Raw genomic sequence first — 14,740 nt, 5'->3', positions numbered from 1 at the left:
TTCACCTCGGAGGCTGACGCTGGGAGTTTGAGCGATTGTATAAAATATAGGCTAAACGTGTCAGTCCATGTGCGGCTGAGTAATGTCGGTGTGGACAGACTCACTCCCTCTGTCAAATGAGATACAGTCACTCTGCAACTGACACATTAAGGGCACGCTCACATGGACGTTATGAAATTATACAGACGGTTCATCTAAGGCTAAATGATCTGTTATAATTGTTATAATCTATGTGAAATACGTTCCTTTCTCCCGCTTCCATTTGATTTTTTGAAACGTATGTATATAAAGTCATTGCACAGCAAACAGAAAATAATCCTACGTGTTTCACTAAAAAAAAACACAAGCCCTGTGTGGACCATCCATCACACTCACTGTTGTGTGTTTGTGTTTGTGCAGGTGTAACTCCTTCATGGGGAACTCCGTTGTGCAGAAGAAGCCTCAGTCCAAACCCAAGAAGACTCACCTGTCCGGACACAAGGGAGGAAGCAGCTCCAGAGACCCGCAGCCCAAAAGAGTGGAGGAGGTGTACACTGCGCTCAAACAAGGCCTGGAGTGAGTAACTCATATACTGATGTTCACTGACACTGTCAACCCGCACTCCTCGTAAGAGTAACAATACCAGAGTATCTATGAGTAAACAGATTCAATTCTTACATGTTCAAAATTATAGTTTCTAAATACAGCGGTAGGCTGTTGACATTTCCTGCTCCATATATTTACACAACTGCTCAAACACAAGCAACTTAACTGTGTTTAAAAAAGACTGCCGGAAATTATCATGGACATTATTAGACTTAATTGACACGACAAAGCAATAAATTGATTATTTAAAAGATAATTGGTCGATTAATCTGTAAACAATGCATTTGCATTAGACACTAAGTGTTTCCTTGTTTCTGCTCTGCAGTGAGTATCTGGAAGTTCATCAAGCAGAGCTGGAAAAACTCATGTCTCTGATGAAGGACATGAAGAGGAACTCTCGCCTGGTGAGGAACTGCAGAATGTTCAGTTACACTAACATCGTTTCAGCTAATAGAAAAGCAGAAAATAGAATAGATTGCAATAGAAAGCCAGTGTAGAACCAGACAGATGACACATCCAATAAACCAATGTGGATATTACAACTACATTGTTGACTTGAACTCTGTTTAAATTTAGAAACTTGTAATAACTGTCTGATACGATGTTCTCACTGAGTCTCATCTCAAAAGCTCACAGAAAAAAAAAGGCCCAATGGAGAAATTATACAATTTCAAACAACTATAGCAGAATTAATGAGTGTGTTAGTGTAGCTGGAGAAAATGTTTCTGCAGCTGACATCACTTTTGTGATCACACGTACTGTACTCACACAGAATCCCTGAAAAGAGCGTTTAATAGGATCTACTCTTGATGCCCGACAGCTGTAGTCTACTTTGCATTACTTACGCAGCCTGTGCTGTCGTCCTGTGCTAACTGTGTAAATGTGTGTGTGTTTTTGTGTGTGTGTGTGTGTGTGTGTGTGTTTCTCCTCTCCAGGGAGTGCTGTACGATCTTGACAAGGTGAGTTGACGGAGGGGAGGGTCTCTTCTGTAACAGTCACTGAGTTTGGTATGTGTTGAGGAATCTTTGATGTAAAAAAGAGGAGTTGAAAGGAGGGAGTAAAAACAGCTGAAGGCAGAATAAAGAAGGGAGGAAGAAAATAAAGTGAGGGGCTGAAGGGATTGAGGAAAAATGTAAGAAAACGTGATCAAAGAGGGAGAAGTGGTTGATGGGCCGGCAGGAGAGTTGGCATTTCAAACTGTGCCTCGTTATATTCTATAGTGAGGACTAACAAATCATTATTTTTACAGCTGTAAAGAACATGAAGCCGCTTGCTCGACAGCAGCAGTAAACCTTGTGTCTGTCTTTTGCAGCAAATCAAAACCATTGAGAGATACATGAGACGTCTGGAGTTTCACATGAGCAAGGTAAACACTGCTGTGTGTGTGTGTGTGTAAGTGATAAGAGAACGTTCATATTGTTTTAGTCTTTCAGATACTGAGTCTGCGGTCTAAAGTATTTCCTGTGTGTGTGTGTGTGTGTGTGTGTGAGTGCTCTTGAAGATGTTTCAACTCAATACCTTCCTTCACAAAGCCTCTCAACATCTCTGCCATTCACACAGTCGCTCAGGAAAAACCGAACCGGTGCATATTTCCACCTCTTTTGAATCAGTAGTGTCACATTTTTAGAAATTTTAGTGAGAATGTTGATTCCTCTTGTATCTACGCAGCAAATATGAATCGCAAGCTGGTAAGCTTTGCTTAGTTAAGCCGGCCATCTGTGGTACATGGGGTAGAGAGGGTTTTCAAAGAATCGGATCGTTGGCGGTTTGATCCTCGGCTCTTGTGACTTGTAGTGTAAAGCACTTAGAGCGGTCGATACGACCAGAAACCCACTGTATGCAGTCCATGTACCATAGATATACAATAATACTGAGGTACATTTACTCAGTTACAACCAACTCTACTCAAGTACATTTTACACGTGTCTGTATGCATTTTTGTGTAAGTATATATTTTTTGGTACATTTCCCTTGTACTCCACTACATGTAAACATCAATCCCACTACATTTCCTCATGTTTTGCATTTTATGTTTTGAGTCTTGTTATCTAACTCTCGGCAGGAAAAAACTAAATAACACATGTCCCAAAATGTTGAACTGTTCATTTATCTCCCGTTCTAATAAGTCAGGAGTCATTATTTGTCTACTTACGTTTTCCCCGTCCTGCAGGTTTCAGTTCCACGACTGTACCACACTTGATTGACTATTTTCATTTGGCTCCGGGCAGGAGTTTCTCAGCCAGGTTACTGTGGTGCTCCAGCTCTTCTCAGGCTCATGTGTTGATGTTTTATGGACATTTCCAACAGGTTGAGTCAAAAATCCCCCCCCCACAGTTGCCAGGTAGGGAACCTTTCCCTCCTACGTCCTCTTTTGTAGGCTTCTCCAGGTTGCACGTTTGGGGGACATTGATCCGCTGCGAGGCCCTGTGACTTTGCTCTCTCCCCCCCCCCCCCCTTTGTAGTCCAATAGAGGCCACCCTCGCTGTGCGTCCACTCGGTCGTGACAGCAGGCAATCAGAACACACACGCCCCAAACAACAGCGCCACTCCAAAGGTAACCATGGCTACCTCTTAAGACGGAGCCCTTGAACTCCCGAGCAGCTCAGGGGACACATCTATTGGTTGGCGTTAACCCATTGTGTTCACATGCGTCCTGACACACACAATCATAACTCACCATGAGGTGCCTCACAAACAAACACAAGTTCACAGCACGACAGGAGACAGAGAGACAGACCTTGGTCCTGCTCGTGGCTCATGAGTTTCTGAAGGGTTTGATGGCAACAGTGAAACTAGGTCAGGGCAGTTACTAGGCTACAGTGAGGTGCAATTAACAGGGTGCTTCAAGATGAACACGGGGAGAGGTAATGATGGAGGGATCACAGGAAAGAAGGTCTGACGAGTCATTTTAAAATAGATGAGGTGGTCTTAGAGACTCGGGTGTCTTTGTTGTTAAAGTCAAAGCGGAGAAAAAAAACGCACCCGGGCAGATTCAGCACTCGCTCGGCACCGTGAGGTTGTCACAGGAGCTTTTCTCTTTAACATCCAACGAGGCTCTGAAGCTTCTCTGTTCTCACCGGTTCGCCACAAAAATAGATTTGAATGCAATGTTAATATTTGAAATAGTGAAGCGGTGACTGATTTCTCACCAGAAAAGGTATAAAGCCTCAAAAGTCAAAGCACAACTAAAAAAGGAAGTTATATCTAGACCTTGCTGTGTTCTATATTCTAAATATATACCACGGCTCATTTTTTTGTCCTTTTAAAAATGCTTTAATCTTTGATCTGATTAAGGACTGACTTCAGAAAGGCTTTGTCTTAATTTGGATTAATCAGTTGTAGTTTTATCCCAGGAGGTCCTTTGCACTCAAGATGCTTGAATTGTTATTTTAATGCAGGAAGCAGTTTTGTAGTCAGGTGCAATTCGTTAAATGCAGCATCAGGTTTTGTAGAAATTGAAAGTGTTTGATTAACATCTTATTTTTAGAAAAATTTCAAATAGGGCAGAGGAAATGCTAAAACAGAGCCAAGTCCAATGGCAGACCTTGATGTATCGGTTTGCCTCGTAAACAGCTATTGGCTACACGCACGCACACACACACACACACACACACACACATGCACACACACTCTCAGAGGACAGTTCCATTTTCCAAATATCAGCATCAGCAGATAGATATCCAATGTAGAATGTCCAGCTAAGAGATTCTGTCGACCATAAAAGCATTGAGGCCAGGGAACTTACTCTCTCACACACACACACTCACACATTCACAGATGTGGCTTCATCATTACATGGTGTCGTTGACGTTGGGAACTGGTGCTGTACAGTAGGTCTGTGATAGTTTTAATAATTCATGTTCTTGTTCCAGTTATGCAATCTACAGTTACTTTCAGAGTGTGCTACATACCTTCCTGCTGTGTGTGTGGGTTATACAATGAGTTATGTCGAACTAGACTGTGAAATTTCTCAGGTCAGCTGATGACGTGACAGCTCGCCTAAAGTGACACAAATCCCTCTTGATCACCACCTGGTGGCTGGCTGCAGTATAGGTCATTAATCCTGTCTCCTCCATGTTAGTGTATGGGACATGAATCAAAGTAAAAAGTTAATATCTAATTCATTATTATTTCTCAAAGATGGTTTCGTTTTGTAGTTGTTATCACATTAGTGTAGAGTATGTCCAGGTGTCTTTAGTTCATTATTTGATTCAATAAAAGGGGATGAACGTGAGTGACAGCTGAGACCGGCTCATGATTGGTCGAATGAGTATATGGCAGGACATCAATGCTCCAAATGCTCAAAAAGCCAGAGTTCGTACTCGGGATATTATAACTACTTTCTGGATATTGGGAGGAAGTGTAGCTGTGTCAAGTTAATGACAAGCTGTTAAATGTTCTGCCCAGTCTAACCCATTTAGCCACAATTATACTAAAAACAAATCCAAGTGATCTGAAATATCAATACCTGCCTCAAAAACCCAATAAGGTCGGGTTACTTTAGCATTGTAAGGCTTTCAGCGCATTCAGCATTATAAAGCTTTCAGCACACTAATTGTGACCCTGCCATATCAGCAAGAACACGCGGAGGGAAGTAGATTCTTTGTGTGCTGATCGGCCTTTGTAGAGGAAAGAGGGAGCCCTCATCACCTTTATATTTCTGCAGCCAGAGTGATGAGCACTTCAGAGATAAAAAGCTGCTGCCTCAGTGGACCCGTGTACGGGAAATGGGCAACAATGGACCCTTGTGTGCAGGACAACTAGAATACCTGATATGGAGATTGTCTGTGTGGAAATGAACGTAAGATGATCAGAATCGATTGTTGTCTTAAATATGTGTAATTATACATCATTCATTCGGTGCAAGAGCAGCACATGCACTTCATCCGCTCTCGGATACAGGACAGTTAAAACCGGATAGTCACAGTGAATCAATCAGCAGCTTTCAGAGGACGTTCAGGGTCTCAGCAGTTGTGAGCTACAGTAAGTGTGTGTGTGTGTTTATTGTGTTTGTGCTCAGGCCCAGGCGTGTCTCTTTGTGCTGGGTGGCTGCCGTGAGGGATGACTTAACAATCGTCCATCAGCAAGTTGTTAGTGTGTGTGAGTGTGTGTGTGTGTGTTAGACTCACATCTGCCTGCTCTTTTGTTCCTGTTTGTGCTGCTAGCCGCCTGCAGATGTCCGAGCCATAATTGGCACACATGGTGGAGGCAGGTGGCGCCATATCAGTCCTATGATGTCCTGCACGGGATAGGCACTGCTGTGTGTGTGTGTGTCTTTGTGTTTGTGTATTTTTGTTTCCGTGTGTGTGTGTGTGTGTCTGGCTACCAGTATCAGCAGGGCGTCATTATACCCGCGACAAAGAAATGGAAAGTGAGAAGAGAGGCTGCCAGACATCCTCTTCACCCGAAAGAGAAGTTGTGTGTGTGTGTGTGTGTCTGTGTGTGTCTGTGTTAACTATGAAATGAGTGAGAATACCTCACATGTGATTATTTTTTTATTACAGGGCTTTCTTGCTTTCCTCTCTTTCCTTGAATGTTAATCTTGCCATTGACACACACACACACACACACACACACACACACACACACACACACACACACACACACACACACACACACACACACACACACACACACACACTTTCTGCCAGGGGGTGAGTGATTATAAGCAGATTAAAACAGGCGGGCCACATCAAACAGCATCAAACACACAAGCCCCTCTCTAGGGATGTGTGTGTGTGTGTGTGTGTGTGTGTGTGTGTGTGTGTGTGTGTGTGTGTGTGTGTGTGTGTGTGTGTGTGTGTGTGTGTGTGTGTGTGTGTGTGTGTGTGTGTGTGTGTGTGTGTGTGTGTGTGTGTGTGTGTGTGTGTGTGTGTGTGTGTGTGTGTGTTAATGGCCATATCTTAAGAGGATTCCTGCCAAATCCTAAAGATTTTCTGCTCATATTAAAAATCCCACGGTTTAAATCCAGATGTACAGTTGATACAGAGACAATCCTTTAAAACTCCCAGTAATTCTTAATAAAAAACACCAGCCTGCCAAAGCACTAAATATTATTATTTAGTATTTTTAAAAGGCTTAGGACGCACTTAAAAAAAACATGGAGCTAAACTATATATTTGTTACTCCTTATGATAAATGTTAAAACTGTATTAATCCTCATTCGGGGCGTAATTGATTCCCAAATACAGACTCTGCCGTAATCCCTGTCTGGGTGTGTGAGTCTTGCACGTTTTGTCATCCCATGGAGTGATAATGAATACAGGGACTCCATCTGAGCCCAAAAGACGACCTAATTTAGAATATATTTACATTTAATATCTGTTCACATCTGCTTAAAGAGGCATCAGATGTGTTTGAGTAATCAGGATTTGAGTTTGTGATGAAGTAGGTCATTAAACAAGCACAATAGAAATCTAGGATTACTGTATGCTGATAAGGTTGTGGGTAGAGATAGAAACGTGTACTTAGATCTAAGCTTTGCTGCAAGTAACAATTATTTATCTATTGACTAAGAACACCAATAATTATTGGAATAGAAGAGTCTTTAGCCAGGCACATTATTTAAATTATGCTTATTGATTTTCTGACCAATCGAAGACCTCTATTATTTTAACCTCTGTTATTGTCTGATTAGTTGTATTAATCCAAAGTTATTCACAGATTAAAAAACGTATAGAAGACGACAAGACAAAGGTCTGTCTGTCTGTCTGTGTGTGTGTGTGTGTGTGTGTGTGTGTGTGTGTGTGTGTGTGTGTGTGTGTGTGTGTGTGTGTGTGTGTGTGTGTGTGTGTGTGTGTGTGTGTGTGTGTGTGTGTGTGTGTGTGTGTGTGTGTGTGTGTGTGTGTACTTGCTTAGTACTTGATTTGGACCTTTTCCAGCATAGTCACTCACTTTGGACCAAAGTCTGGCCAATTTTGGAGAACCTGGTTAATCTCTGGGTTTCAGTGTGAATTTGTGTTAGACATGAAGTGGTCATAGTTAAGTTGAGAGACAAGTTAGAAGTGGTATAAGTTTGGCTCTTCAGATGAGTGTAATATGTACCAGCGGCCCCAATTTATTGCTGCTTCTTGCCTTTCCCCGTCTCTCCTCTGTTAATAAGGTGTTCAGTTTTTTTTTTTATATACATATTTCATACATCTGCCTGTGTCCAGGTTTCACTTTTTTCCTTTGTTTGTGTTTTGGCTGCGTTCCCCCTGTTTCTGGGGTGAAATGCGCCTGAGGCGACGCAATATGCCGATGGCCGTCCTCTGGAGTGGCGCTTGGCTGACCTTCAAAAGGAAGTTTCCTTGAAGGCAGCGAGAGGCCATTGTAATTGGGGACAAAAATGAAGCTTAATCAGCTGATAATGATGCGATTACAGATCGCCTGAGAAGAACGGCCGCTGATCATCAGCCTCAGTGTGTGAAGGACCAGTTGGAGAGGGGCAGCTTTTCTCCAAATTAATAACTTGTATTTCTCGAATTTATTAGTGCACAAAAGTTCTCCTGTACAAATGTGTGTTTCTTTCAATTTCATCACCGACCTCCACTGCTCATGTTTTCCTTTGTTTTCTGGTGTTTTAAAGCTTTCAGATGTCGGCTCCTGAACCAGCTCTGTACCAGTCAGAGAGCTGAGGAGAACAGTGGTGGTCGGAGAGTGCTTTTGAGCTGCCTCAGCTCAGCTGCTGCAGCCCCGCCACATACACCACATACCAGAGACAGGCAGACAGGGCAGGGTCCCCGTCGGGGTGGAGGGTGTGGGAGGGGGCGGCTTGGTTTGAGTCGTTGGGATGAGCCCGGGTGCTGCAAAAACAGGATGTGCACTGCAAACCACTTTCACATTTTTCACTTTTTTTACAGTGAACCATCACGTGACCACCCACCACAGCAAAAACATGCTCTCCACATACAAGCATGGTCTCACACACACACACACTCACTCTCCCAGACATTCTGGCTGTGTTCGATTCAGACACACAAACAAACACTCAGAGAAGCTGTTAGGACGGCAGGAGCCCAGTTTCTCCCGCTTCTCCCTAATGAGCACCGTAAAGAGCGGGAGGCATCAATATTTCAGAGCTCTCGTCAGGCAGGCTGCAATATTTCCCTTTGATGAGGCTCAGCTGAGGTGCTTTGTTTTTTTCTGCCCGGCTGCCACTTCCATCATATGTGAATTCAGGAAGACAGAAAAACGTGGAGTGCTGATGGTGTTGCAGTTTTCTTTTCAGTTGTAGTGACTCAGCAGAATTTCAGTTTCCTCAAGTCTCGCTTTCCTCCGTGAAGGAGAGTAACTTTGCGTTGATAGATTTAAAGATTTTTGGTTTTGTGTGTTAATTTCCTTTTTCTGTACAGCGTTTGTTTTGACACTTGGTGTGAAAAAATTATATCAAACTGACTTTAAGACAGCATGACAGTGCTCAAAAAGTGAAGCCAAAGAATCTTAATCGCCCCCTGGTGGCTGACTGCGGCACCCTGCCTCCTCCATGTTAGTAGATGGGACATTGGCAAAACACAGCAGTCAAACAACCCGTCAAATACTTTTTCTCATAGATGATTACATTTACATCATTTTAGGCACCATTACTGGTTACAACATCATCATCCACTGTTAATGATTTCTCTCCAATGCTTCAGCCCTCAGTGGGAAAACAGGATGTTGAGTCGCTGCGTCTCCCTGTGGGTTTGGGTCAGAACAGACTGAAGTTTGACAGACGTCTCCAAACGAACTCTAAACGCCGTCTGTTGTTGTTCCTCCGTGTTGGGAGTGTCTCACTGGGGGTACATGCGGCTGCTGGTGGAAGCTGCAGTCAAACTCTCAGATACCAGTTGTATCTGCTCCCTGTCAGTTCTCTTCAGTTTATCAGGTTTATCTTTTTTTCTATACCTGTCATTTATGCTCCATTACTTTCTTCTCTCTTTCTAACGTGTTGTTCCTTGCCGTTTTCTCTTTCTCTCCTTTCTGCTACATGCACACAGTCACACTGGAGCTTCTTTTTCATCGGGGCCTATTTTTGGTCTCATTCAGGAGCCGTGCATGAAAGTAACATCATCGCTGAGTTAGTGAATGCTACACAAGCCCAAAGCCGCGCTGGGCGTCCTTGAACGAATCCCAGTGAGATGCGAACACATCCAGAATAATTTAGGCAGCGGTTGGAAGTTTTTGGGGAGTTAGCTTCCTGCCCAGGGATGTTTTGATGTATGCGAACTTCAAAGATCTGTTCCATTTCATTAGTGCACACGTTTTCTCTCTCTCTCTCTCTCTCCTCTGCGCGTGTGTGTGTGTGTTTTTGTGCGTACTAATGAACAAGAAAGTTACACATTTAAGAATGCATCCTCGTCCTTTTGCACATTCACTAAAGACGGAGGGACACTTGTGTGTGTGCTCTCAGGTGGACGAGCTGTACGAGGCGTTCTGCATCCAGAGCCGTCTGAGGGACGGTGCCAGCCGGATGAAGCAGGCCTTCTCCTCCTCTCCCTCCACTAAAGGCACCAAGGAGAGCATCGCTGAGGTCAACCGCCGCTACAAGGAATACACAGAGGTACTGGCATGCAGTGTGTTGGGAATACCAGTGTGGATCTGCAGGTGAAACAGTCACGATGAGTCAAGTCGTCGTGCTTGTTTACTTATTTGTGGGGATTTCATGCGAGAGGTGGAGGCTTGGAAGTGTGTGGAATTTATCTGACCTCTGACACGCGTATCGTTTTAAACCTATAATATTACGGGTGTCATTGTTTTCCGTCTGTACCAACAAACTGACATTTAACTGTATATTTCAGACCTGCGAGAGAAATGATGCATTTTCATAGTATTTGGTCACACTTACTGATTACCGACATTTTGCCTGTGAGTGTCTTGGTTATATTTGTGATGGATCCACCTGGGAAAAAAAATGTAAGTTTTGCAACACAAGGAACTGTCATGGGAATTTCTCAATACTCAAGCACAAGTCATTACAATGTCTTTCTGGAAGTTTTATTCTACATCTGCAGATGGGCATCAATGTACAAGACCATGGAATAGATTTCATACAATGAGCAATGACATACAAGAAAAGCAGCACTTTATACATCTCCAAGCCCCTCCTAGAGAGGAGACAAATGTTATCGATCAACCTCTTTCATGTTAAGCAATAGGTGACCAATATCCTGTCACCTACTCTTTCCCAGACCCTTGGAATGTAAGATCTGTTTTTCAAGATCCCTTTCCCAATGTTTACAACCACAAATCCCCCGTTCTGTTAAGTCTTTGTTTGGTGACCCTGTCAGTGAAGAAGTCATATAACAGGTTTGAGTGCAACCCTGACTTCTCAGGCAACATTTGTTATCTTTCGAAACATCAAAGTAGTTCCTCGTATCAGTCATTGCCCTAATAGTAAAATTTCTATCACAGAACGGAGTGAGGTTCCACTGAAATTTTGGAGAAGACAGCTGTGAATGTATCGATGCCTTTAAAACCCCAGCATCATCTGTGCCCTGTCATAAAAAACATCATCATGCAGTTATTCCAAAATCTTGTTCCATTAATACAGAGAAAATATGTTGATTACTATAGTCATTGTTTTGTATTGTTTATAGTATAATGTAGTAACTGTAGAGATATGCAAAAGATATTTCTAGTATTGAATATTGTATTTGCCTATTTTAAACTCTGACCAGCAGGTGTCGCACTTTTAGCACCAGCACTACTTATATGATCTCATTATAACTACAATTAACAGTGTACCGAAGTGAAAATATATATCTTAGGTCAGATTCTAACAGATACATTCATATACAGTTTCTAACTGCTGACAAAACACACAATATAGTCAAACTATACTGAGTAACACAGATTACTGCTTACACTGATTTGTAAACAATAATATGTAAAGTCACATATTTGCAGAATGGCCTGTAAGTTCCAAACACACACACACACACACACACACACACACACACACACACACACACACACACACACACACACACGTCGTCAGCTGTCCTCAGGCTTAGAGCAGCAGTCCTGCCTCTGCTGACGTGTTGACTGGATTTGTCAAAGTCCCTGGAGATAACTATGATTACTATTGTTGTCCTCGTCACAAATGGCTGTTTATGTAATCACTGTTATCCGTCTGTCTTCTCCAGAACATGAGCACGTTTGAGAGTGAACTGGAGAACCTGCTCGGGGAGTTTCATATCAAAATGAAAGGTGAGATAAGAAGTCTTCAAAAACAAAAGTTTGCGTATTCACAGATGAGGATAATTTATAGAAAAGGAAGCATTAATTAAACTTTATTCACAAGAAAGCTTTGGGGATGAGCTATATTCACTACAATACGTATGGAACATGTCCACGTTCTGTTTTTAAGATCATCACTGAACAAGTGCTTATCCTGGGAAGGGGAACAATAAGAAAGTAACTCCATCAAAAGCCATTTGATATACTCAATCACCCAGCGTAATATTAAAGTAACACAAAAGCTGAAGAGGCTCAGTTTTCTTCTCCTGTCATGTCCAAACGTCTTCTTAAATCTACTTCCTCATCCTGACAGGATTGGCTGGATTTGCAAGACTCTGTCCTGGAGACCAGTATGAGGCAAGTTGTTCTTCTATACATGTCACACAGTGATGTTAATGACAACTTCAAGAGAAATTCCTGCATATTCAAACCTGGGGCCTAGGCTTAAAAATGAATACTACTTAACCAGAAGCTTTGGAGCAGGTCCAGTGGGTCGCTTCCATAGTGGCAGTGGCTACAATGTGATCTTATCGGGGCAATGGTGCTTGACATTCTTGGTATGGTGACAATTTAAAGATTTGCTCTTCCTTCCCTTCAGATCTTCATGCGTTATGGTCGCCAGAGGTGGAAGCTGAAGGGGAGGATTGAGGTGAACTCCAGACAGAGCTGGGATGGAGATGAGATGGTTTTCATGCCGCTTATCACTGACCTCATCAACATCAAGGTACAGATAGAAAAATATAAGAAAAAAATAGAATAGAGCTGACACACTTCATTCATAAATCCATAATTTACGTTGCAGAAAATCAACTTTTTTGATTGATCACCTCAGTCCCTGTTATCGTTTTTCTCACATATGATTATCATCTGTATTATTTGCGGCTGGAAGGACTGACTCGTGTCTCAGAGCTTGGTCTTTCTCTTTATGTGTGTGTATCATTCAGGCGAATGGCTCATGACTGTTCCCAGCACAGATTTGTTCTTGATTTCACTGCGACCACATCCCAATCAAAATTTGCTGCAGATGCACGTCTCTTTCTCATTTCTCATCTGCAGTGGAGGATGAAAGCACAAGATCTATAAGACCATACACAAAACAACAATTCATCTACGCTCGCCCGACTTGTGCCTTGTGAGAGGAGCTTGGTAGATTGTTTTCTAGGCACTTTCACTTGATGATGAACTTGTTTTGTGGTCCAATCAGGTGACGGAGCTGAAGGGCCTGGCCACTCACATGCTGGTGGGCAGTGTGATCTGCGAGACCAAGGAGCTGTTCACCGCCATGCCTCAGGTGGTGGCTGTGGACGTCAACGACCTGGGCACCATTAAACTCAACCTGGAGGTCATGTGGTAGTAAGTAGACTCTACTGGTTTTTAATGCTAGTCATTGGTTTGTCTTGTAGTTGTCATTTAATTTATATGGTTGATTATGTGTTAATCCATGAAGGAAAACTGGTGCATTTTCAAATGGGGTAAAGAGTAAAAAGATTTGTGCTCAAAATAAATACAAAATGTCACTCTGCCGTTTCCTCATTTTCTTCACAAGTTTGGCCAAAAATATAATTGTATTTTATCATTGATAGATGAGATAGTGATATACCACTGACAAACTGCAATTACTGGATTATTTTGTGAGTTTGGAAATAAAGTAGAGATTCCTTTATTTTAATTTTATTAAGGGGATTAATGTTTGATTTAATGTTTGAGTCAAATATATTTAAAGAGTATTTCAACACTCCTGATGGTGTCATAAATTAAAAGGAGTCTGTAACTAACACTCAGTTGTCCATGTTTGCTAAAGAACCCAAAGTCAAAGCTTTTAGTAGCACAGCAGTTAATTGAGTGTTGACTGCCATCTAGTGGAGAAACATGTTATCGTCACCACAAGGGACGACAATAACAAATCCTGCCCTGTGACAACACTGAATGAATGACATCACTTAAGCAGCGGGAAGGCGTTGGTGAATCATAATGCAATCACACTAAGTGCCTTGTTCCCGTACCACCCCCCCCCCCCCGTCCAGCCCCTTCGATGTCGAGGACCTGACTCTGTCGTCCAGCAACGTCAGCAAAGCCACAGCTCTGCAGAGACGAGTGTCCATCTACAGCCAGGGGACGCCAGAGACACCCACCTTCCAGGACAACTCCTTCTTTGTGAGTCCCACACACACACACACACACACACACACACCCCTCCTTTGGCATCACTGGTGTTATTCTGGACTATGTTTGTTTTAGTTTTCCCAACATTGTGAGATTCTCACATACAAATGTGAACACTGCCTGCTCCGAGGTTTTAGGACATTGTGATTGTGGCTCAGTTTTCCCTGTTGTTGCACTAATTAAAACGATGCTTAGCCCTTCTCCTGACTAACCCTCACCCATTTCCCTGCTATCCCCCGTTCATCCTGCTGTATCCCACTCACCTGCCCTCGCTCAAACACCCGACACCTCGTCCCGCTTGCCTGCGTGTGTTGTGCAACGAAGTGGCGGCCACATCCCGTGGAGCGCCAGCGCTTCTCCTTCCTGCACATGCTCCGAGACAGCCTGCTAGAGAAGCTCAGGCGCAGTCGCTCGTTTGGTGACCTGGCCTCGCTTCGGCCAAGGCCCAAATCCAGTCTGGAGGTCTATGTGAGTGTGCTGTGGCCCCTTGAGCCCCCTAACCTGACTCTCGTGTGCCCCCTGACTCGTTGACATGATGGGAATGAACTCCCCTGCTGGTGTGCACACACTTGGGACAGACCACTCCCTGTTTGTGGGGACACCATGCGGGGCTGTTTGCATGTTAACTCGCATGACATGCATTCAACTGTCTGTGTTCTTGTTGTGCTTCTCTGCTAAGATGCCCTGTGACTCTATCTTGTTTGCACAGATCGGGGAATGAAAATAGAGAAAAGTTAAAGAATCTTTTTCCACTTCACTCTTTTCATGTCTTTATCTTCCACATATTCACACT

The 14,740-nt window shown here is 43.1% G+C and overlaps 1 protein-coding gene across 3 annotated transcripts in view; it reads left to right on the top strand.

Moving 5' to 3' along the window:
* Positions 1 to 14,740, top strand: part of ripor2 (RHO family interacting cell polarization regulator 2) — a 59,397-nt gene that overhangs the window by 38,149 nt on the left and 6,508 nt on the right. For all 3 annotated transcript variants that reach the window (XM_053447123.1, XM_053447121.1, XM_053447122.1), the window contains exons 3-12: positions 400 to 555; positions 911 to 989; positions 1,521 to 1,544; positions 1,898 to 1,951; positions 9,956 to 10,105; positions 11,691 to 11,754; positions 12,098 to 12,141; positions 12,383 to 12,508; positions 12,989 to 13,137; positions 13,809 to 13,938. In XM_053447123.1, coding sequence (XP_053303098.1) covers positions 400 to 555; positions 911 to 989; positions 1,521 to 1,544; positions 1,898 to 1,951; positions 9,956 to 10,105; positions 11,691 to 11,754; positions 12,098 to 12,141; positions 12,383 to 12,508; positions 12,989 to 13,137; positions 13,809 to 13,938 — 976 coding nt within the window. The remainder of the gene's footprint in view (positions 1 to 399; positions 556 to 910; positions 990 to 1,520; positions 1,545 to 1,897; positions 1,952 to 9,955; positions 10,106 to 11,690; positions 11,755 to 12,097; positions 12,142 to 12,382; positions 12,509 to 12,988; positions 13,138 to 13,808; positions 13,939 to 14,740) is intronic.

The sequence above is a fragment of the Pleuronectes platessa genome, chromosome 18 (genome assembly GCF_947347685.1).
Source record: "Pleuronectes platessa chromosome 18, fPlePla1.1, whole genome shotgun sequence".
In the NCBI taxonomy this organism is placed as follows: domain Eukaryota; kingdom Metazoa; phylum Chordata; class Actinopteri; order Pleuronectiformes; family Pleuronectidae; genus Pleuronectes; species Pleuronectes platessa.
Note: the sequence above shows the minus strand (reverse complement) of the source record. Positions and strands in the feature narration are given on the sequence as shown.